The sequence below is a fragment of the Delphinus delphis genome, chromosome X, assembly GCF_949987515.2.
Source record: "Delphinus delphis chromosome X, mDelDel1.2, whole genome shotgun sequence".
Classification (NCBI taxonomy): domain Eukaryota; kingdom Metazoa; phylum Chordata; class Mammalia; order Artiodactyla; family Delphinidae; genus Delphinus; species Delphinus delphis.
The window spans coordinates 2,561,803-2,586,734 of NC_082704.1; the positions used below are offsets into that span (position 1 = coordinate 2,561,803).

Here is a 24,932-nt window from a genome sequence, read left to right on the forward strand (position 1 = left end):
CCTGAGAGGGAAAAATCCAGAAGAGAGACAGGAGATGGTGTTCCACCGTGTGTTTTGCATGGGGTCAGGGAGGACGGGATGGCTCTTCCCTGCTGAGGCATGCCCCACCAGATTTGGTCAGAAATGATGAGCACACCCCGCGGATTACCTACTGCTAGAGCTCATCATCCCAACCCCCTCCCCAAGCTTGTTCCAGCTTCTGAAGTCATCACCATGGCGATGGCAGGCAAGTTGCGCTCTGCAGTGAGTGGTAATAACAAGCAGCTTCAGAGCCACTCACCTGTTGCTCTCTGTGGGACTGTGGCACCAGGATGCTAGCGAGGGAACCCAAGGGAGAGGAACCTGGATCGCTGAGTCCCTGCTTGGACCCTAGAGGTGGCTGACCATGGAGACAGAAAGTTCCAGGCAATGCAAACAAAGCTGGGGCCTCTTGCACTGATCAGGTTTCGGTGCTGGCCTCCTGGAAGCCTGAAGAGGAAGAGGGGCTGGAACTCAGGCCCAGAGTGGAACACATTAGAGCACTGTCCAGGGGATGAACGGCAGGGGCGGAAGAGGGGCAGTGAAGGTCAAGTTCACTGCAGGGATGGAGGGGACACTGGTGTGGGAGGGTGGACCCGGACTACAGAGTGAGCTATGCTTACAGCAATAGGGCAGAGGAGTCTAAGGCCACCCAGGGAGGCTGCAAACACCAGGCCGAGGACTTGGGACAGCCTCTTGCTGATAGAGAGCCAGCGTTGGCCCTGCCTGCCACCACTTGGACCCCTCCCCTCCTTACTGATCATCCCCAATAGCAGTGGCACTGAGCCCACAAGAGGGACAGCTCTGGGGGCACATGACAACATTTATGTCCTCAATAAGCTTCTGGCACCGAGACAGATTCCTCTCCCATGATCCCTGCTCCTTCTCTGCCAGGAAGAGGCTCTTCCCTCTGTCTGGCTGCCCTGCATGCTCTGCCACCCACGTGCCCCTTCACGAGAAATGCCCCCTCAGACCTCTCACCAGGGAACAAGGGCAGGCAGCTATCCCCAGCCCGCAGGCAGCTAGGCCACTGCTTCCCATCTGCGCGTTTGCTCTGGAAACTTCATCCAGTCCCAGACCTCGCTTACCATTATGTCCCCACCCAGGCGTCTCTTCCAAGCTGCCCACTCATATCTCCAGCTGCCTGCTGGACACCTCCTTCTTTGAGGTGCCTCAAACCCAACCTACCTAAAACTGACCTTGACATTTTTCACCTACAAATCAGCTTCTCCTCAAATTTCCCAACTCAGAAAGGGACCTGTCCTCTACGCAGTCACCCAAGCCAAAAACCTTCAGTCATCTGCTCCAAGCAGTCTCTGTTCTCAGTCCCCCCTACAAAGTGTCAAAAATCTTTCCATTCACTGCCCTCTGTCCCCAAGGCCCCGGCCTGGTCTCAAGCTTTCAGAGTCGCTCTCCAGGCCTGCTGCAGCATACTCTGACCAGCCCAGCACTCACTGGGGTCTGGACTGGAGGGGAGACATGGACACCACCTGGGTTGCTGGCAGTTAAAGCTCCGAGAGGGGATGAGCGTCACCCTTCACCCCACCACAGCATGAGAGCAAGGCTGAGGGGAGAGTCCTGAGGAGACTGCGGAGGACAGGCCCCCAGAGACGGAGTCTCAGGGAGGCAGGAGCCTGCAGGGTCACATCAGGAGAGCAGGGCTGCCGGCAGAGGCTTACCCTTCCTCCCACTGAGATGAGAGCTGGAGTGGCCCTGCTCGAACTCTAGGGGCCTCGCTGGTGACCTCATCAGGAGCAGCCTCAAGGAGTGCTGGTAGAGAGGACTGTTTGTAGGGTTTCAGACTCCTTTTACACAAAGGAGATAGTAAAGCAAGTGGAAGGGATTTTGAGGAGGGATGGTGAAAATATCTGTGCTTGTGACCAACCCCGGTTAGGGCTGCAGCTCATGAAAGATGGATAGAACGGGTGGGTCCAGGTACCAGAGTAGATGAGAGGTGACTTATGAAGAATGCAGAGGGGAGGGGTCCCTGATGAACAGGCCAGGAGGGGAAGGAGGTGATAGGCAGACATGTTAGATGGGGGTAGGGGAACAGTGAGAGACAGGGCAAGAAGCTCACTCATGCCAATCCCCAGCATTCTCAGCAAAATGGGAGGGGGTTTCATCTTCAGAGGCATCAGGCAGTGGTAGATGCGGACCTTGCAGGAGGCCAGAAAGTTTGCAATAGCCGCTGCAGGAAGGCACTGGAGAAACGAAGCAAGTGTGAGGGCAGGGCTAGGCTGCATGAGGAAGACAGCAGATGTGTAGTTGGCCAAGAGAAGAGAGATGATAGGAGGGAAGCTTACAAACCAAAGGTCAGGCACCTTAATTCTGTAAAAAGCCCAACAGCAATCGTAGTGCACTTCTGGGCCTCCCTTCTCGTCGTCCACTAGTTGATCAGCCAGCCCAAGAGTTTTCTAGAAACACCAGCCTGGTCCAGGGAGTCTCTTGGACCCTGGTTAGAAGCATTCTGATGACGATTCTTTCAGAGATGTTAAGGCCAGGAAGAGAAGGAGCAAGCTGGAACTACAACCAAGGCTCGAAGCCAGAGCTACTACCTTCCGGTCTGTGGCTCGTTCAAATCTCACCGCTGCCCAGTGCTTTTAGTCATTCGTCTATTCCATGCGTATGGTCAAGGCACCTGGTGTGCACCAGGTCTCCGCAAGGTGCTGAGCTGAGAAAGGTGAGTCTGGCAGAGTCTCTGACCTCAGTGTTGCTCCCAAAATAAAAGAGAAAACCAGGAACACAGGTCATCCTCAGAGTCAATTCTCTGTCCACATCTATTGTGTTTCTCAGCAGCATTTTTTTTTTTTTTTTTTTTTTGCAGTACGCGGGCCTCCCACTGCCGTGGCCTCTCCCGTTGCGGAGCACAGGCTCCGGACGCGCAGGCCCAGCGGCCATGGCTCACGGGCCCAGCCGCTCCGCGGCACGCGGGATCCTCCCGGACCGGGGCACGAACCCGTGTCCCCTGCGTCGGAAGGCGGACCCTCAACCACTGCGCCACCAGGGAAGTTCTCTCAGCAGCATTTGACACAAGTTAGGCGCTCTCTCCTTCTTGAAATAATGGGTTCCATGTTCTTGGTTCTGCTCCTGCCTCAGTGGCCACTTCTTATTAGTGTCCTCTGAAGAAACCTCCTCCTCTTTCCTAATTCTAAACTTTGGAGTGTCCTGAACTCAGTGACTGAGTAGATTCCTTATCTTTTCTCTCTTTGTCACTTCTTCATCCAGTCTTCTGGCTTTAAACACACCTGTATACTGATACTGTATACTGTATACTGTATACTTGCAAATTATAACAACTTCCCAGCCTCTCTCCTGAACTCCAGTTTGTCTCCCTGACGTTACCACTTGGATGTTGAATCTCAGGCTGAATATGTCAAAAACCGAGTACTTGATCTTCCCCTCAAAACCTTATCCTCCAGTACTCGTCAGCAGCTCAACAAAGGCAATCCTGTTCTCCCAGTTAGTCAAGTCAGAAGCCAACAAGGACCTACTATATAGCACAGGGAACTCTACTCAATATTCTGCGATAACCTGCATGGGAAAAGAATCTGAAAAAGAGTGGATATATGTATATGTATACCTGAATCACTTTGCTGTACACCCGAAACTAACACAACATTGTACATCAACGATAATCCAATAAAATTAAAAAAAAACTTAGAGTCATCCTTAACTCCTCCCTTTCATACTGCCACACATTGCAAATCATGTGCTAGTAGCAATTCTGGCCATTGCAGTAGAGAAAGTTCTGGGCAGCAGGCAAAGAACCGTGCCAAGGGGAGGGTTGTGCACGTCATGGGTGGCAGGGAGGTGGGCAGGCAGGCAGACACAGACAAGGAGAGCCAAGCGGAAGCTAGAATGGGGAGTGGGGATGTAGGGGGCAACTTCTCGTTCATTGAGCAGCTACCACTGCTGCTAACACTTGACCTAAGTTCACTCATTTAATTCTCACAAAACTCTGGCAAGCCTGATGCTATTACTAGCCCCATTCTACACAGTCACACCTAAGCAATCTGGCTCCACACTCGACCACAGGGCCAGCCTGGAAGGTGAACAGAGCCAGGGACTTGGGCATGAGTACCAAGAGGAGAAGTAGGTCAGCACTGCACCAGGCACAGCAGGCTCTCAGGGCTGACTTTGAGTGTGGAGCCGAAGCTGCAGTGACCCCTTGTGCCCCAGGCCTGGAGGGACAGTTGGAAGGGGCTCTGCAGGTGGAGTGAGGGCCTGGCACTCACTGGGCAGGCATGGCTCCTTGAGGCCAGTCCGCCTGTGGCCATCATCAGCCACCTTGAGGTCAGGCTCGAGGCTAGCACCTCCATGAAAAAGATGCTTGACCACTGTCTTTTGAATGAATGAAATCTCCAGTGGGACGTACGGGAAACGGGACTCTGCCCAAGAGGTCTGGCAGATCAGCGCGCTTCGTCACTCCTTTGACAAGGGGCTGGAGCCTCTAGCGTGGACACCATTAAATCAGAAACTTTCCAAGTTTGGGCTGCTTTTGCCACCAGAGGCTGTATTTGTTTACAGATAAAGATGGGACTGGGGCAGTGTATCTGACATCAGCCACAGTCGGCCCACACCCCAGGGGAGGCTCCTCCTAGGACAGACGACACCCTAGAGACAGCAGCCCATCCCCCCAGCCCCTGCTGTCCTCACTGAGAAGCCACTCCTGGACTCAACATGTCCCAAACTGACATGACCCTGTGACCCCAGCCCCAGCTCCTATCTCCCCAGTGCCTTACCTTGAGAAAGGCGTATCTCTCCCCACCTGCGCTCAATCCGGAAACCAAGGTAGGAGTAATCCTTGACACCCCCTCCCCATTCTCAAATCCTGTTGGTTGTACTGCTGAAATCTCTCTCCGGTACTTTCTTCTCTGTCTATGCTGACTGCTGCTGCCCTAGGCCTGGCCCCAGCCCGTCCTCTCCTCTTCCACACCACCAGGGTGAGTTCAGTCAGTCCACACCTGGATCTATCTGTCACTCCTGCTTCTAAAACCTGTGGACAGATGCCCTCACCCTAGAAATAAACTTCATCATGACAGGGACTTGTATGTTTCGCTTTCTCATTAATCCCCAGAGCCTAGCCCCACGGCAAGCACATATATATTTTAGATGTGTGAATGAATGAATGAATTCCCTAAACTTGCTCTGCACATTCCAAAATCCACACCTTGTTTCGTGTTCACTTTTTCATTCTTCATTTGTATCATAGATTTATCGTGTCTTCACAATGATTTACTTGCTTATTTTCTGTCCCCCACAAGATGATTACATCTATGTGAGCAGGGACCGGGAGCGCCTAGTTCCCTGCTGTGTCCCAGGACTAAGGATAGTGTCAGGTACTCGTTGAATGGATTGAAAGTTCATCTGTATAATAAATTTCAAACTCTGTATTTGGGCATTCAAACCCCTTCCGGATCTGAGCAGACCTATATTTTCAGCTTCATCTCCAGTGAGAGCATCTCATGTTGGAGCCTGGTGGGGGGTGGACACGGCTAGTCCTGGCAGTTCTGAGGCCACCATGGCACCCAAGCGCCCACCAGGTACACACCTTGTCAGTCACAGTTGGGACTCAACTCCAAGCACATGTGCCCAGTCCAAGCACCCAGTGACCCTCCCTCTGGAGAAGGCAGCCCGCACCCTGGAAGCCTCCCTTTGACAAGTGGTACTGAGGGCCACAGTCTGACATGGATGGAACTGCTACTTGCTGGTCTGGGCTCAAGCTGAGATGTGTGGCAAGCTCAGCTGGACAGCCAAAATGGGAAGCCTATCCCTGCCCCAGGCCTGCTGGCTGGCTCCGGAATCTTCCCTCAGCCAGAAGCTCTAATGGCTTCACTGCAGATGCATTTGTCAAAATGGCAAAAAGTAAATAAAATAAAATTCAAAAAATAAAAAAATAAAATATGGCAAAGGTGCTGGCCCCCAAAGCCTGAGAGGCGTGCAACAGGCGCTCTCCTTCGAGGCTGTCCTGAGGAGGTCAGGCTGCAGCTCGAAGGGCTGAAAGCAGAGGCTACAAGCCCAGCAGGGTTTATGGCAGAAGCACCATATATAACCCCACTCCTACATCCGTTACTCCTCATATGCAGGGATCCAAGGAGCTCCAAGTGGCACGGTCCTCGTGCTCTGAGGCTCGGGTGCCCAGAAATGTCCTGAACCAGGCAGGCAGTGGGGGCGGATGCAAGTGGTGAGGCCCACAGACTCCTCCCTCTCTCCCACCCACCCCTCCTGGCCAGGCAGGCTCTTGGCCCCTCCGTTGTCCCCTAGGAGGGTGGCAGGGAGGGTGGCTGGAAAAGTCTTGGAGCAAAGGCTCAGCTGCCTTGAGGCAAGCCTAGCATCACACTCAGTGCCTCCGTGCTCCTAAAGTCCCCAAGATTGCATTCGTGTACTTTGACAAGGGACAAAGTCTCCCCACACAGCCACTTTCGCTCAGCTCCCTGGCAAACCGGGCACACGAAGGCCCATGTCAAGCCCAGCTCTAGGACCTACACACGTTCACGGGCTCTAACCCTGACCCTGTGGAGGCCACCGGCCCTTCCTCACCAGTCAGATGGCTTCAGAGGCAAGATGTCTTGGCCACAGTCGGCATCTGTTGGTCCGTCCGAGAAGCTTCCAATCAGAGACGAGCCCTTGGGGACTCATCAGCACCTGCGGCCAGCAGAGACCTCCCAATGCTCCTGTCCCCAGGCCAGTGGGGTCCCCGAACCCCCAAGCAGCTCACAGCCTCTCAGCTCTCAGTCAAAGACCTGCCCACCCTGCCCGAGGCCAGCCGTGGCCCAGAGGAGGTCATGCCCACAGCTGAGGCAGAGTGGAGAGGCAAGTCCCAGAGCAGCTCTTGCCCACTGGAGAAGTTGTACTGCCCGCTGGCTGGACGCCTGACCTTCTCACTGTGGACCCTGCACAGCCCAGGCTGCCAGCAGGTGAGGGTTGGATGCCAGGCTGCCTTGTGTGGAAGCTGCTTGTCTGCCCAGACCCAAGAGGCAGCCCCTCCCAAGCTCCCCGAGGAGGCCTCCCTTACACAGAGCACATATTGCTCAGGGTTTTGTGTCTGGGGACCCAGAGTCACCTGCTCACCGCCCCCATTCACCTGCCTCCGGCCTCGTTCACAGTCCCAGCCTACCTCCCTGGCCAGAGGGCAAACTACGGGGGAAACCTGGGAGAGACAAGAGGTACCTGAGGTGGGGCAGGGTTGGGGGGAATCCATTCCTTCCCCTCCAGGGTTCCCTGGACTTGGCCTCCAAGAGGGGCCAGGGTTGGGGAAGGGAAAGGGGGCAAGACCCAGACCTCCCTTCAGGAGGCAATTAGGCCAGGATTGCTTGCTGGGACCCTGGGCAGAGGCCATCCCGCCAGCCGTGGAGCCCTGTGGAGGGGCCAGCAAGGAACAGCTCGGGCTCCGCCCTCTGGAGGCGTCTGGGCATGGAGCGGGCAGGCAGGGCTAGGAGCAGCGAGCAGTCACAGCACAGGGGTGGAGGGGCAGCCAGGGCCCAGGCCAGGGCTCCACCTTTGCTCACGGCCCGGGAGGCGGCGTTTCTCCAGCGGCCTCCACACTGTTTGTCTGCACCTCAGCTAAAGCGCTCCCAAGGGTGAACCTTTGTTTCACAACATATTTTCAAGCAGATTTTTCTGCAAACATGTCTGTGCTCGTTCACACACATGCACTCCCACGTCCCAGAGGGTAGACCTTGCCCAGCCCCTCAGAAGCCGTCCCTTCCTCTGAACACCCCTGCATGGCCGGGTTGGGGCAGAAGAAAGGAGCAGCTTCAGGAGAGGCACCCGAGGGCGGGGGGATGGACGGGTGGCCTGCAAAGAGGCAGCCCGGCCTTCCTCCAGGTCCTCAGGGGATTCCTGGGGCTCCAGGGCCCATTTGGCGGGGTCCTCCCTGGGCCTCTTGGCTCTCCTGACTAGAAGCGCTTGTGTCCGGGCACTGCCTTTTCCCCACTCTGCAGGGGTCTTCCTCTGGCACCCCAGTACCCTCTCTTCTCTGGGACCAGAGAGGGAATCTTCCAACTGTTTCTTCACCAAATGTTCTTGCTTCTGCTCTCAGCAGAGCCCGAGCTCCAGCAGCCATGTGCACTGGACGGCACAGGGCTGACAGGAGACCCACACCCTGCTCTCAGAAGTACCACAGGCCCCGGAGGCTCAGGAACTCCCTCATTGTGTGGAGCCCACTGAGGGCCAGAGAGGGGCGGGGCAGGGGCAGAGCAGGCTCAAGGACTCAAGTCTCTCTCCCTCTCACCATCCCTCCTTACGTGTGCTCTCTTTCTCTCTCTCTCTCTCTCTCTCTCTCTCTCTCTCTCTCTCTCACACACACACACACACACACACACACACACAGGGTCATGTTTATTTTATATCTAGTAACCAACACTCTCTCTCACCTTTATAGATGGAGAAGCCTTGACAGACACTTGGGGCCTTGGGTAAGGTCCGTTTAGCCGCTAAAGCCAATGACAATGTAATGATCTAGGTCCTTGCCCCTGAGAAATGTGTGTTTATCCTTTGGTCCCAGGGAAAGAGAAGCAGCTCTTCTGAAGGCCTCCTGCAGCCCAGTACATTCGCCCTGAGGCCAGGCCCCAAGCAGTGACACTCCTGCCCTCTTAGGTCAAGTCCCACTGCCCTACCCAGCAATCTGTCCTGTATGAGGTGAATGTTAAAGGGCTGTGGACACAGGGGAGAAGGGTTCAAAGGCCCTCTGTGTGGCCTCCCATCCAGCCTCCAGAGCCGAGTCGGGGCTGGTCCCCGACCAGTCTGTAGGAGGCAGGCTGAGCCCTAGACCCTAGATGGGTTCAGGAGACCCCATCCTAGACCCAACCCTGTCTCAGTCTTGCTAGATGACCCCGGGGCCATGTTTCCCCTCTCTGGGACTCAATTTCCTCCCGAACAAATGGAAAAGTTTCTGTTCCTGTTCAGGAGATTCCTCTGATTGAGTTCCTGTAACACCCGACCAGGACGAGCTACTGCTGCAGAACCGCTTCCCCATAAGCTGTCGCTGGTGGGAGCAGCACAGGAAGGACCTTGCCAAACCCTGCCCATAAGGAGGCCCCCGACTGGTCTGGCGACGGGGAGGGAGGAAGGGGCTGGGAAGAGGGAACCAAGGTCATTGTCTAGAGGGGCTGTTCCCACATGAGTCCCGGATGCAAGAAGCTCAGCCACCAGTGTTTGCTGCTATCACTGAACTTTTATTGAGAACATTCTCTGCGCAGAGTCCTGTGCACAACATTGAAGAAAACGGAGAAGACACAGCCCAGCCCCTGCCGAGGATGGAACAGAAGGGACGCTGAGGGCCCGGAGGCAAGGTCTAGCTCTAAGATGGTCACCATGGAGCCCTGACAGGCAAGCAGGAATTACCTGCCACTGGTGTTACTGTGGGGACAGGAAGCCACCCTCCTCGCCCTCCAAAGGGGCTGCATGTCAGCCCATTCAGACCTTTGGGATTCCACACTTCCTCCACCTTCCAGCAGCTAGGGCTTCTCTCAGGCAGAGTTGGGAAATGGCTGCTGAGAGCTGAAAGGAGGATGGGCAGGGGTGGCCGAGGGAGAGAAGAGAAGAAGGGGAGGGGGGAAGGGCTCCAGTTGCACGGCGGGTCGGCACGAAGCACCACTGTGCCTCCACAGCCAGAGGTTGGCGATGCGGGTAGCCAACAGCATGGCGAAGAACACGGCTTCCCTGTGGCGCCAGGCGGCACCCTGGTCCTCCACGGCGCGCAGACCGGTGATCACGTGCAGCTGCAGAGAGACCGGGGCCAGCTGGTGAGCAAGTCTCTTCTGGGGAGGCCCACAGCACACCAGTGGGGGGAAGAGTAGGACGTTAGCACAGGGAGGGCCTCTGCTGCCCTTCGGGAGGCCAAAGTGTCTCTGGGCAAGAAGAAAGCAGAGCATCTGAGACCAGGGGCTTGGGGTGGGCCCAGAGGGACCCGGGGGCGGGGCTGCCTCTGTTTTCAGGCCCGGCCGCCTCGCCCCGACCTTGGTGTCCTTCCCGTTGTCCGGAAGAAGCCAGCCCGTCCCAGCTGTGCCGGGGGGAGCCGGGAAAGGTGTGGGGAGAGCAGCCCCAGAGGGAGGGCCCCAGGATGGGGTGACACGCAGGGGCCAGAGAGGGCCACCAGGGAAGATGTCCCTCCATGCCCACACCCATGCCTGCTGGGGTCTCTTCCTGAGGAGACCTGGACTTGGCGTGAATGCAGGCGACCCCTCGCTCAGACCTCTTGGCCTGCTCTTTCTGCATAGACTTCTCTTATCCTCTGCCATCCCCTCTACCTCCTCCTTTTCTCCTCCCCTTCTCCCTTCCCACATCTCAGGGAGAGAGACAGGGTTGAGGCCGGGCATCAAAATCAGACACGAGCCAAGACGGCTGCGAGGAAGGGGAGGCGAGCCCGACTTCACCTCCAGTGCTAGACGGTAAGATGATTGGAGAGGCTGCGCACCCTCCAGGTGGGTGGCCCCAGCCACCCCAAGACACCATGATTCTGCCTCCACCCTCCAAGTGGGTCCTGGACACTCGCCTGTCTTCTCATGACCTCCATCTCCAGTCCATTTAGTTCTTCCAGGCCAATCTCAGCGACCATATCTGCCTACGGGTTGCTGGGAAGGAAGAAAATACAGAGACTCAGAGCTTCTAGTGGTCCCAGGCCGGGCCTGCCAGGATGCACAGGAGGGCCATGAAGGCAGGTGGGTAAGGTGGCGACAGTGTCCAGCTTCTCTGGACAGTGAGCCTGTCGGTCTGCAGTCCTTCCTTTCCCGGGTAGCTGTCCTCTGCCAGCACTGTGACATGCAGACATCAGCTGAGTCTGAGCAAGCACTGAAGGGGAGAGGAAAACCTCACTTTCAGAGCCAAGGGAATTGAGGCCTAGCGAGGTGACCACAGTTCCCAGGGGCACACAGGAAGCGCCGGAGCTCAGGAGAGAACCCTGGCTACTGGGAAACCAGGGTGAGCCCAGTCATCCCCTCAGCCTTTGTTTTGATCCATCTGCTAATGACTCCTGGGACTGGGGGGAGTGGTCTCTGGCCCAGAGCTCTGGGGTCAGAGGGGTCTCATGCCTTGAAGAGCCAGTGTGGGCCAGAGAAGCAGAATATGCCAGACCTGCCTGGGTTCAAATCTCAGCTCTAGGATTCCAGTGCAGGAGGAACTATTTCACCAGCTGCTTGTTTAACACACACTCACCACATGCCAGGGACCATCCTCTAAGCACTTGCCAATACCAAGTCATTAAATCGCCATCATGAGCCTTCGAAAGGGGTGTCACTATCACTTCATTTTGAAAGAGGAAAACTGAGACGCAGAGGGCAAATAACTTGCCCAAGTCACACAGCTGGTAAGTAGCAGAGCAGTCATTGAACCCAGGACGTTTCACTCCGGAGGTTGTGCTCTCAACCATGACACTATCATGCCTCTCCTTTTTGACACTGCTTCCACCTAAGACTCCATTAAAGTGACAGCAAAGACAGGAAAATAGTATAAACCCGTAAGAAACAAGATAACGGGAGAGGCAATGAAGAATGAAAGCGCTCAACAAGATTGTGGAATTCAGAAAGTGCCGATAAAGAAACCCAGCAAAGCAGGCCTCTGCTTGGCTCGTGGCTCTTGGAAGCAAATGGGGAGCAGCTGAGCAGGGAGCTCCCTTCCAGGCAGCCCTCCGAGAGGACCCAGACCTGGAGTCTGCAGGGCCGCTAGGGTGGAGGAGGACTGAGGTGGAAAACAGGGGCACTAACTGAAGGTCTGGACATGGAACAGTCACCCACTGCTCTCATCCCATCTGGTAGGCAGCCGGGCACTTACCCTCAAGCCCAAACCTGAACTAAATGAGTGGGAAAGCGGAGGTGATGGTGCCTCAAAGTAGGACCCTCTGAATCGCAGTGCTTAAGGATACTGGGCAGGACAGCCAAAGCAGAACCTGCCATCTGACAGGCCTCACCCAGACTCAGCGTTCTGGGCTGCCTCTTCTATTTGCCTCATTCTTAGAAGGAAATAGACAACTAAGGCTTACCTGTCACCTGAGAAAGACCTGCAGCCCTCCTCTGTTCCTTAGAAAATGTTAAAGTGCAAGGTGGAACATCTTCTGTCTAAAGGATTCCAAAGGATTTTCATAAGAACTTTGCCACCATGCTCCATTTGTTGTGGTAGGACAACATTTCTTTTTCTCAAAAGTGCACACAGATTTTTTTTGTGTGTGATTTTTTTTGTGTGTGTGAACAGTAGTACTTCAGAGCCATAGTATTTTATTTTCTTCTTCCCCCTCCTCTTCTTCTCCTCCTCTTCTTCTCCTCCTCCTCCTCCCCCTCCCCCCTCCCCCTCGTCCTCCTCCTCCTCCTTCTCCTTCTCCTCCTTCTTCTTCTTCTTCTTCTTCTTCTTCCTAAGATACCTCAAAAATAGCATTAAAAGGACAGTGTATGTTAACAAGACTCCAGGACTATAATGGGGAATTAGATGGAGAGTTTTCTCCTAGAACAATTTCCACACTATCCCCTTGATTTTCCTATATCTTGGGATCAGAAGGAGAAAAAGCTTTTTGAGAGAGTTGAAGGCAAAATAAGGATCAGTGACTGGGGTGTGCTGTTTGTTTGTTTGAGATAACATATTTTAACACATCAATATCATAAGAATTAATTTAACAACATCTGTAAGCTCAATGATAACTTATGATCACCCATCAGATGACAGGTCTAACTGTCCAAAAAGGGTTGCCTTTTTACTCTTTTGATTTTAATGTTAGAAACCCTCTATTTAGAATTATATACACTGTAAAACATCGGATTTTTATTTACATTTGATGGAGATTAGGAAAATCTATGAACTACAGCAAGTCCCAGCTTCCCTCTGTTAATTATTTCCAAAACTGTTATTTTTATCTTCATGCACTTTTTAAGGCACATTACATTTTTTCCCCCAATGAACAGAACAGTATTATGAATTTTTTGTTCTTTCAGGTTGTGGTTCTCTCAGAGGCAGTAAGAGTTCCATTAACTTTTTTACTCAAAAATAAATAATGAGTAAATAAGTAGAATTGAGAAATTTAACTCTAAATGTCTAAATTTAATTTCCAAATGCAATATAAGGACTTTAGTTTTTAAAGGTGTACTCCCCTGGTCCTAAGAGGTAACGTTAATTAATCCAGAAGTTAATTAAATCCCCCTATAGCACCTCCGCCTCCCGCGTCAGTGTCAGGGCATGAACCTGACCTGCTGGAGCATCTTGATTTGAGTTCAGCCTTAGGACACATGAATCCAGTTCAATAGTTCTGGCTTATTTTCATTCCCAGGAGGTCTGTGACCTGGGAGCTCTCTTTCTCTTTATTCATTGGGGATGGAATAATATCAGCATTTATTGTAACATTCCCTAGAACAGTCAGGTCTCCCTCCTCTCTGGTGGGGTTGCCTTTCCCCAGTAACCTTTGCAACAGTATAACAACCATGTTTCTGCAACTTGCCCTCATCCAAGGTGAATGTAGTTAACAGAATCAGCCACAGAACTACCAGACTCAAGTAGTTTCCTAGAACAGTCAGGTCTCCCTCCTCCCCAAGATGGCTGCCTTTCCACAGTATTTTATGCAACAACGTGGCCACCATTTTCTCTAGAACATTCCTTCAGATGGTGAGTGTAGCTTAAAAGATTCATTACAGAACAATGGAAGTCAGGTGATTTTCTAGAACATCAGTTCTCCCTCCTTTCCAACCTGGTTGCCTTTCCCCGGTAACCTTTCCAACAGTGTAGCCACCATGTTTCTACAACTTTCCCTCACCCAAATCAAACGTAGCTGAAAGGATTGGCTACAGAAGGACGGAACTCAGGGACTCATGTGATTCTCTAGAACAGTCAGGTCTTCCTCTTCTCCAAAATGGCTGCCTTTTCCCAGTATCCTTTGCAACAGTATAGCCACCATTTTTTCTAGAACATTCCCTCACTCAAATTGAATGTAGCTTAAAGAATTGGCCACAATATACTCAGATTCAATTGACTGGATTTCCTAATAACCAGGGAGCATATGAATTTCACTTGCCTTACCCTTGTCCCAGCCCTAAGATATAAATATAGATATATTTATATGTATATCTATATTTACATATTTATATATAGTTATATATAATTATTTTTATATTTTTATATATTTTATGTAGAAATACATAATTATATATAGAAATAGATAGATATAAAATATAGATATATAGAGAAAATATACATATATAGATGTACATATATAAACATAAATATATTTATTCATTTATTAATAAAAGAAAGTGTCATTTCACACACCCTGGACTTTTGTACAGTAAAGTATATATGTACTCCCGAAGCTATGTGTGCTTCAGGCATTCTGGGCTCTAGGCTGAACTGCCAGCCAAATAAATAATGGCCCTGACCTCTTGCTGGACCTTGCTGTCCTCGTTTGCCTGCCTAGTACACAGGAGCTTCATCCTTCCCCCAAAGTCAACATCTGGCCCTGCTCGACCTACTACCTTCAGACTAGAGCTGGTACTCCCAAACCCAACCCAGCCACCAAGTTTCAAGGGCCCCATACAGTACCACTTTCTTGGACCAGGTTGCAGGCATATTCCAAACTGCAGCAGAGCCAGCAGCCTTTAGATCCAATTTCTGTTGCTTCTGAGAAACACCCAGGGACTGGGAACCCTGCCCCTTCATTTCTAGGGTGAAGAACAGAGGACCCAGGAACAACCATAGAGGCTATACCAAGGCTTCATGGGCACAGAACACACCAGAAAAAGGATAGGATCTCCCAACTTCTTAGGAATCACTCAACACCCATTCACTGATGTCTACCAGCTCATCCCAGGTCTCAGTTTCTTCGTCTATTCAAAATGTAGCAAGTGTTTACTGAGTGTCAATATCTGGGCTAGGTTATTAAAAAGCCAGCAATGGCCAAGAGACAAGATGGCAGCAATCAAGAAACTGACCATCTGTGTGTGTAGAGAGAACGGGGGAGGGGCAGAAAATAGTCCACCAGTGTAGATTCAGATCAAGACGTACATGCTCCCAAAATGATAAAAACAGGATAACAGAAGGAAGGGATTACTTCTAGAAAAGTCAGAAACAATATTGAGGCAGAGACCTGAAAAAGAGTCCAGCCATGGAAAATCTGGGGAAAGAGCATTCCAGGCAGAGGGAATTCATTGCACAAAGGCTGTGAAGAAGAAACACTCTTGGGGTGTTATAAGGACAGGCATAAAGGCACAGTGGAGTGGGTCAGCAGGAAGTATATTGAGGAGATGACCTTGTTTGGATCTTGTAGATCATCGCAAGGAGTTTGGATTTTACTCTAAAGGGCAGAAGAAGGCTTTGCAGGGTTAGGAGAGAGAGTTGAGTTGATTGATCTCATAAATTGAGCTTTCTGAATGTTTTGCAATAGACACACTGGTGGCTTGGATGTGGGGCGGGGGGATGTTGTCACTCAAACCACAAATATATGTGTAGGCACACCAAGGCACAGACACACACATGTATCACACATGCAAACACACATGCATGCATATACGAGTGTCTGCCTAGCCACACCCACACGTTTCCCAACACACATGCACAGGTGCAGACACCCAAGGAAAGGGACATTACAGGGGATCCTCACCTGCTGGGATCACGTGCTCTTAGCTATGCCCTTGGCTTGCAGGAACCAGCTCTTCAGCCATGGACATTTCTATGTCTTCTTTGATGTTGGGGGTCCTCCTGCCATCATAACCAGTTGTCCACTTGTAAGCTGTGGCCAAGAATGCACAGGGAGCAAGGCACAGAGGAGACACTTGGCAAATCAGCTCTTTGAGGGGTAGGCGCTCAAGGAAGATACACCTGGACATGGGGGTGGAGCCAGACTCCCTCTATGGGCTTAAGCCTTGGACCCAGCACCTTCTGTTCCTGCTGTATCTTGCTGGCTGGGTTCGAGGCCTTCTCCCCTGCTACTCTGTAAGCAACTTAGGAGAAGTGACAAGGCTCGGAACCTTTGCCTGTGAGAACTGCCCTGGCTCTCGGGTCATCTGATTTGACCCCACTGGGGGGCAAGTAGGCTCCACCCGGCATCATTTCTAGATAGAGGCAGACTAGCACAGGACTCCAGAGTCAGTCAGTGGCCAAAGCAGGGTTAGATCCCATCATGGCTTCTGCAAGGCCAGCTCTGGCTAATAATCCAGGCCACAGCACACTTAAGAAAGCTCCTTCTGCAGAGCATCCCCTGCCTTCCCCAATCCAGAGTTCCCAGACAGGGGACATGGCTTTTTGATGCCCTGGGTCAGCTTGGACAAGAGCCATGAGAACCAAAGGAGGGACGGGCAGGAGAAGAAGGACCTGCCTACGGCCACCAAAGCCCCGAGTGTCCCCAGCCCTGCCCCCCCCCGGTCTAAGTTCAAATTCTCCCTCAGCTTCCCTACTGATGAAACCTCTGTGAGGGTCAGGCTTATGTGTCCACTTGGCTAGCCTAAGGCCCCCAGTTATTCCGAGCACTAGTCTAGGTGTTGTTATCAAGGCATTTTGTAGCTGTTGTTAATATCTACAATTGGTGGACTTTAAATAAAGGACATTATGAATCCTTGATAATGTGGGTGGGCCTCTTCCAATCAGTTGAAGGCATTAAGAGCAAAGACTGAGGTTTCCCAGAGAAGAAATTCTGCTCAAGACTGCAGCATCAACCCCTCCCCAAGATTCCAACCTGCTGAACTGCCCTGCAAATTTGGCCTTGCTAGCCTATGGTTCCATTTCTCTGGAGAACCCCGACTCATACACGCACCAAAGGTGAACCCTCAGCTCTTGGGAACAGCCCCAGAGCCCCTGGGGAAGAGGAGGTTATTTGCAAAAGAAAGCAAGCACAGCTGGGACCAGGTGGGAGGGAGAGGAGGAAAGGGGGGAGGGGAAGAGGAAGGGAGGAAGGAAAGGGGCAAAGGAGAGGAAGGGGAGGGGCCGGGCTCGCTTAGAGAGGGTGGCAAGATGTGGGCTGCCCGACCCCCTCCCTGGCCCCACCTGTCCAGCTCTGGGAACAAGCTGTCCGGAGCAGAGCTGACAAAGGCCCTGCCTGCATTCCTGAGGACCCTGGGAGAAGCCCTGTCCAGTTCCAGGAGAGCAGCTGCAATGAAATCCGAGCTTTCTGGAGGGCCACCTCAGGAGCAGAGAAGTGTGCTCTGTGGGACTCGGGAGCCTGGGAAGCAGGAGCCGCGCGTCTCTGGCAGGCCAGAGTTGCCAGATTGAACAGATAAAAATCTAGGATGCCAACTGAATTTCAATTTCAAATAAACAACAAATAATTTTTTAGTGTAAGTATGCAGTATTTGGGACTTACATACACTAAAAATTTATCCATGGTTTATCCGACATTCACATTTAACTGGGTACCCTGTATTTTAGCTGGCAACCCTATGCCCTGCCCATCCTCCACATGAGTTCAAGATTTGACCTTGGGCAAGTCTTTGGACCTCAGTCTCCCCATTGGACGATGGATGGAACTTACGGTCCCTTCCCTACAGGGTGGCTGATTGTGAGAGCAGTCAAGTCAGCTGGATAGGTATGGGCATGACCTTGCGCTATTGACCTCAGATCAGATTCCCCTCTGACTACCAACTGGCCTTGACCAGTGTGGGGCTTCCTGGGCCCTGGGTCACCGGGTCCAGGTGTATGCAGAAGAACTGACCCCTGGTGGCAAAGGACCCCACCACCTAAAGCCAAGCAGAGAGGGTGGGGAGACTTCCTTCCCAATCCCTAGGGCCCCCAGTGCCACCCAGAAACCCTGGTATTTCACCACCTTAGCCTGTCTGCCTCTCTTGAATTGGGTACCAAGGATGGCTGGGCTGTGGGAGACTAAATTTGCTGTGTGACTTTGAACTTGTCCCTTACCATGTCTCTCTAGCATGCTGAACTTTTCTCTCCAACAGCATAATTTCCTTCTGAAATTGCCCCAAACCCTTACTCCAAACACTCCCCAAATCCCCCACTGTCTGGTGTGACAACCTCAGGGGCCCGAAGAGCTAGAGAAGCGTGGGTACAGAGTGATCTTGCAAGTCTTGTGGGGGCCAGGAGGATGGTCCATGGCCAAGTGTGAGTGGAGGGCTGAACAGACCTAAACCCCAGTGGAAGGATCCCAGAGAAGAGAGCCAGGGAGCCCGAGGGTCTTCCCACATGGAGGTTAGACAGATGACTCTGGGAGTGGGGAGGAGGGGTGCAGAGAACATCTGGCTTAGATGTGTGTGTGTATATGTTTGCGGTGTTTTACATAAATGAGATCATACATCTGAGGTACGTGCTGTTCTGAAACTTACTTTTTGAAGTGAACAATGTGCCTTGGGGATCTCCCTTGTCAGAACAAATCTACCTCACGTCATTTGAACACAGTGCGGTATTTTGCTGCACGGCTGCACCCCTGTTTATTCACATGCTCGTGGACATCTGGGGGGTGTCTAGAGCCTTTTGCTTTTATAAACAATGTAGTGGGGAACATTCCTGGACATGCCTCTTTGCACATGTGTCTACATGTTTTTGTGGAGCTGGTGCCTAGAGGTGGAATTGTGGGGTTCTAGAGCACGTGTGCTGACAATTTTGACCAATATTGACAATGTCCCCTCTGAAGAGGCTGCACCAAGGGGCCCTCACCAAGGGGAAGAAAGTGCTGGTTTCTTCACAGACTTGTCAATAGAAGATATTATGAAACTTTCTAAAAGGCATCATTGCGATGGGTGAAACATGATCTCTATCTCGTTGTTGTTTTAATTTATATTGCTTTAATTATGAATAAACCTGAGCATTTTTTCATATGTTTATTGATCTTCTGTATTTCTTTCCTCTGAACTGTCTGCTGGAGGGCTTCAATCTTTATTAAAATAGGAGCTGTTTTATTAACAGAAAGGGATGGGGGCGAAAGCTCTCCCTCCCTTCGAGCTAAGCGTCTCCAAAGAAAACATATCATCTTTTTTCCCTGAAGGTGATGGTGAGCTTAGGGCCTTCACTGGGGACCAAACAAACCCAGATAATTGCATGCAAGTTTGTGATGAAATCTACAGGGCATCCAGCCCCCTCCTCCCCACAGAGCAAGTGTTCACCTCGGGCTGTTGCCTGCCTGTCTGCCTGTCTGCCCTCGTCTGTCTTGTGTCTGTCTGTCTGTCTGCCTGCCTGACCACTTGCCTCCACCAATACCTTCCAACCACTGGCCTCTCCCAGCTGTTCAGATAGCCACGCACTCCTCAGACTCCTGACCGGCTTGAGGTCTCATAGCCATGTCTGCTACCTGCTCCCACTTCCCTTGCAAGCAGAAGAGGGAGGTAGAGGGAACCCAGGCCCGGGGTCAGTACACCTGGGAGTGTCTCCTACCTCTGACACTGGGGCATCTTAAGCAAATTGCTTCCTCTGCTCTGAGGCTGTTTCCCATCTCACATGGAAGATTGGGCTAAAATCTTGTTTCCAATTGTTTCATGGTTTCAGGGAAGTGTGTTAGGGCTATTCCAGCCTCTCTTCACCCAGTGCAGTGCTGTTTTTTTTATCACTTTCTTATGTTGGGGTGCTATGGGAGAGGCCTTTCAAAGCTAGTGGGTGCGATGGTCTGCTGCCCCCAGCTCTGTTCACAGCACAGTCTCAGGCGGCTAGTCTCAAGCCCCAGTAAGTGAGCCTGATTTTGGCTGCAAACCCAGATCTTCCGAGCATCTGGGAGCTTCCTCTCTACTTGCTAATGAAACTTAGGAACCTGTAAACAATTCTGCTTCCTGCTTCTGGAAGCAGCTGGTACTGAGGTCATCCCTGGAGCCCCAGGGCCCTCCCCAAGACAGAGGGGAAAGGGAAGGGGGACTCACAGAGCCTGGCAGCTGTCCATCCATTCCTTAAAAAGACAGGAAGGACAGAAAGCAAACGTCAGGGACTATAGCTGGCCCAGGGAAAGAGGGCCACCTCATGAGCAGAGAGAAGGAAATAAGTGGCAGGGCCACCTGGGGAGCCCTTAGAACCCACCCCTCCTGGGGACAGGGCCATCAGCAGGAGGCTACAGGAAGCTCCTCGCTTTCCACATGTGGGCTTCTCTCATCCAGAGTGACCACCTTGAGTCAAGGCTGCTGGGTGCCAGGCACTGGGGCTAGGGACGAGGTCCCCGTCCTCGCGGAGCTCCTGCTCTCGAGGGCACATAGAAACAGATGGGCCAGAAGTCCATGGGTCTGTGGCGACAGTAGCACGGGGTTGTTTTGTGGCGGTCCTGCCCTTAATCCTGCCACCTTCTGCTTCCCTGGGAGTGTGGTGGGTGCTCCCTAGAGCTTTGCCTTCCCAGGGTACTCAGGTTGATAGAAAAGTCTTCCGTGCTTTGAGTGGAAATGCTGGTCACGCCTCCTGAACTCTGGTCCAGTCTGGGAGGGAGCAGCTCCAGCAGAAGTGAGTTAAAGACATTGACACAGCTCCAGATCCGGCTGACAAGCCTACCGGCAGAACCGTGCTGCTGAGATGCTCTGGGTCGCTTCAGATCAGCTACTAAAGTTTCCCCCTGTGAAGAGCAGCTGCCCGGACAAGGCAGGGGGAGCTGCAACCACCTAGTTTAGGGTGATTGTTCCTGGCTGATGGCCTGAGGGATAACTTTGGACTGCCCCACAGGTGGGGCAAGAGCAGGACCAAGAGCGAAGCATGATGACAGGAAACCTGCCCTCTGTCCCCAGACCCCACCCCACCTCGGTGTAGCAGCTGCTGCCCCCGCTGTTCCTTCTTCCTTCCTGTCTCTCCGTTGGCCCATGACTCCCTTCCACACAAAGCTGGCGGTAGATTCTGAAACCCGGAGGGCATAGGCACTTGCCTATTGGTCAGTTGTGCCTCTGGTGCAGGGAACCCTTGTCGTGGGTGGGGAAGGACCTCTCTCCTGATTCCCCAGGGATGGGGTTGGATAAGTTGAGCTTGCAGAGTCCTCGGCTTTGCCTGCCAGGTGATTCCTCATAGAGCACTGCATCTGCTTTCAATTGTCTCCATAACCAATGACTGAAATGTGACGTGTATGTAAAATTCAAGAGAGTCGGGGGCCAAAGGAAAATGTCCAACAATAACGAAGAGGTGGAAAAAGTTGCTGTAAAGGTGCAGATGCTGAGCGGCTCAAAAACACACGCAGCCACAGCGCCTCTGATCTGGGGGAAGACACAGAGAGGAGAGCCCTGCGTGAGTGAGAAACAGTCCCGGTAAACTAACGACAAGCTCTCCCATCCACGAAGCCGACCCTCTTCCCAGTATCCCCCATTTTACAGATCGACCATTTGGAGCCCATGGAGAGCCGGGATGTGAGCCAGTTCACTTAGCCAGTTCAGTGGCGGGGCTTAGATGCAAACCCATGTCTTCAGACTGGCCACCCAGGGTCTTTGTGGGAACAGGAGGAGGTCTGAGGGAGGAAATGGCTCAAGGGAGTTCCAGCAAACATCCTCTAGCCCCTGACCCACTCTGCCCTGTCCTTCACTCTTGGAAGACGGGGCCAGCAGTCTGGCTGCTCTCGGCCACCCCTCCCACCATGGCTTCTCATTTACTGGCTGTGTGGCCCTAGGCAATGTGACTTGCTGATCCCACCTGAAAACGATGGGGAAGGGGCCATGGAATGTGAGGCACTCAGCTCCTAGCAGAGTTCGAGCTTGAAGCTGGAGCTGTGGGATTTGCACACCGTTCTCAAGACCATCCTGCTTGTTCGTTTCAAAGGATGAACTGTCCACTGCTGGCAGAGCTGGTGGCCCTCGAGCTTGGGCCCCGGCTTCAGTTCTATCAGTGGCCTATCTCTGCATCCTCCTGGGCCTTCGGCTACTCCCCTCACGAGGGTGACTCTCTTCAGCCCAGAAACATTGCCACATCTTTCTCAGCTCTAGGATAGCAGTTCCATGAGGGCAGAGACCTTGTGGGCTTCGCTCACCTCTCTCTGTCGCCCCTGCACTTAGTGCACTGCCTGACTCGTGGTAGGAACTCATCAACTGTTGAACAAAAATGACCTGAATGGTAAACTAACAAACAAACATAAAAAATCCCAACTGTCCTCCCATGGTGTTCGTCTCCCTCATGCCACTGTCCTCCCATGGGGTTTGGTCTCACTCATGCTAATGTCCTTTCTCAACTCCTGGAAAGTGTTGCCCCCACCACAGACTCTGTCTCCACTCTCTTACCTCCCAGATATTCCTCTCCTCATTCGAGTCTGGCTTACTACTCAACTGAAAGTGCCCCAGGCCAAGGTCACCAATGACCTCCTAGCATCTCGATCCAATGGACCCACCTCACTCATCTTACTTGATTTCCTGGATGCATTTCATATCATTGTCTCGTCTCTTCTGCTAGAAACCCTCTCCTCCCCCGCTTTCCAGCACTCTATACTCCAGTGGGTTCCCCCTGCCTGTCTGTCATCTCTCGTGGCCCATTGGGCCCATACCCAGACTTCATTTAGCATCTTTGTGGTAACACAAATGACTCTGCTATCTGATGCTTCACCCTAGTCCTCCCTCTTTAGTCCCCCTCAGACACGCTCCACACCACATACTCAACATCCTCCCCGCAGCCTACTCTTCCTCCAGGGGAAGTGAACCTATTCTACCTTCGTGGAGAATGGTCCCACCATCTAACCCACTGTCTGAGCCCCCAAAGCTGAGAGTCATGTGGGACTCCTCCCAATCCCCTCCCAACCCAGTCAGTGACTATGCATGGTTCTGTTCCTTCTGCGATGGTTAATCTTTTGTGTCAACTTGACTGGACTACAGGGTGCCCCGATATTTAGCTAAACATGATTTCTAGATGTGTCTGTGATGGTGCTCTGGGTGATATCAACATCTGAATTGGTGAACTGAGTAATGCACATGGCCTTCCCCAATGTAAGTGGGCATCATACAACCCATTAAGGGCTATGAATAGAACCAAAGGCAGAAGAAGGGGAAATTTGCTTCCTCTGCCCCTCTCTCTGACTACTTCAGCTGGTACATTGATCTTCCCCTGCCTTTGAACTGGAACTCACACCACTGGCTTTCCTGGGACTCCAGCTAGCAGAGGGCATATTGTGGGACTTCCCAGGCTCCATAATTGCAATTGCCTGAGGCGATTCCTTACAATACATCAATCTCTTTCTATATCTATCTCTATATCTATATAGAGATAGATATCTATAGAGATATATATTTATATCTCTATATCTATCAATATATCTCATGTGGGTTCTGTGTCTGGAGAACCCTCATACAACCTCTTAAACATGTAATTCAGTGTTTGAAGAAACATCTTCTCCGTGGTTTACTTCTGTCCGTCTCCTCTCTCACCAACCTAGCCAATCCCATCACCATCTCTTGCCTGGATGACTGCCATAGCCTCCTACCTTATCTCTTTGATCGTGTTGAGCCCGTTCTCCACACGGCAGGCAGAGAGATTGTTGCCAATATAATAGGCGTGGTCATGGCCTCTTGCTCCCACTATCATTAAAGACTACAATACTGAGTGTGGCTTGGGGAGCCCTACATGGACTGACTTCCCTCTACCTTTTGCAGTCTCATCTGGCACAAGTCTTTCCCCTTCTGCTACCCTGGCTTCTCCTGTTGCCTTAAAAACATGATGGCCTTGCTGGCCTCCAGGTCTCTTCACATGTTCTCCCTCTGCCTGGTTTAATTGTCTTCTATTCTTTTTGCCTGACTGATTCCTACTCATCCTTCAAGCTTTAGGTTGGATATGGCTTCTTCAGGAAGGCTTTCTCTGGCAGCCCCCGGCTCCCACCTAGCAGAAAGTTCCACATGCTCTGTGGCTATGGCTTGCCTCATGCCTCCCCGACCAAGCTAGGCCCAGAGCTCCAAACAGGTAGGGCCCTCCCGGAGCCCCATGGCCTGGGTGGAAGCAGGGACACCCCCAGGTTGGGGGACACAGTGCTCTGCCAGCACCCCTCCCTCTATGCCCGGTCAGCCCCAGGACTCTGGGATGCTGGCATCAACCAGCCCACCCACTGTGCTTCTGTGATTAAGTGTAACCAGCCTGATATGAACGTTACCCAGCCTCTATAGCCTCTATTTTTATAGCACATAAAGCCCGGTGAAACTGAATCCATTACACAGTTTGAGCTCTTCAGAGAAATTGTTGAAAGCCACTGTTACTGGAGCTGCTAGGCTTGTGATTCATGAAAACAACATGTTTTGTCTATTAAAAAAATTTGAGAGGGCACAAATATTTTGTCTATGCTTCAGGCTTTGGGTTCTCCCATCACTCTCCACAGAGAGACCCTGGGAAAACCATTCTGAAGCCCACTTCGCCTCTCCCAACCCCACCTGCCCTGTGGGGGCCTTCAGCAGCTGTCCCAGGCCCATCCATCTGTGGCAAGTAAGAATCTGCCCTGGGGCACGGTTTGAGAATGGCAAGGTGCCCCTGTCTTTGTCGGCATCTCAGAGAAGTCATGATGTCCACCCCCAAGCTTTTCCAGAGTGTGTATGATGTGCTCAGGGTTGGGAGAAGGGGCAACAAAGACTCCCCCTGCCATGAATAGAGTGGTATGGGCTGAACTGTGTCCCCCCTCCACAAGTTCATATGTTGAAATACTGACCTCCAGTACCTCAGAATGCGATTACATTGAGAGGAAGGGTCTTTAAAGAGGTAATTAAAGTTAATGAGGTCAATAGGGTGGTCCCTGATCCAATATGACTGGTATCCTTATAAGAAGAGGAGATTAAGATACAGACATGTACACGGGGAAGACCCCATGAAAACACAGGGAGAAGACGGCCATCTACAAGCCAAGGAGAGAGGCCTCAGGAGAAACCAACCCTGCCGACACCTTGATCTCAGACTTCCAGCCTCTAGAAATGGGAAACAATACACTTCTGTCATTTAAGCCATCCAGTCTGCAGGCCTTTGTGCTGAGTTCTGGGGAAGAAGTGGTGAGAAAAAAGAAGTTATACATGGTCTCTGCCCTTGCGGAATTAACAGGTGGGCAGGAAGCGGCGGGGGGTGTGCTGGGAGGATGAACAGTCAACAAGAAAACAAAGCAAAGTGAT

At 52.1% G+C, this 24,932-nt stretch overlaps 1 protein-coding gene across 1 annotated transcript; it reads right to left on the minus strand.

Moving 5' to 3' along the window:
- Positions 1–9,488: 9,488 nt before the first annotated feature.
- On the minus strand, positions 9,489–15,691 carry FATE1 (fetal and adult testis expressed 1). The gene is given in 6 exon segments (XM_069540372.1): positions 9,489–9,740; positions 10,514–10,582; positions 12,211–12,370; positions 14,525–14,648; positions 15,587–15,664; positions 15,667–15,691. Coding segments are annotated over 6 exon segments (708 nt in total).
- Positions 15,692–24,932: the final 9,241 nt, after the last annotated feature.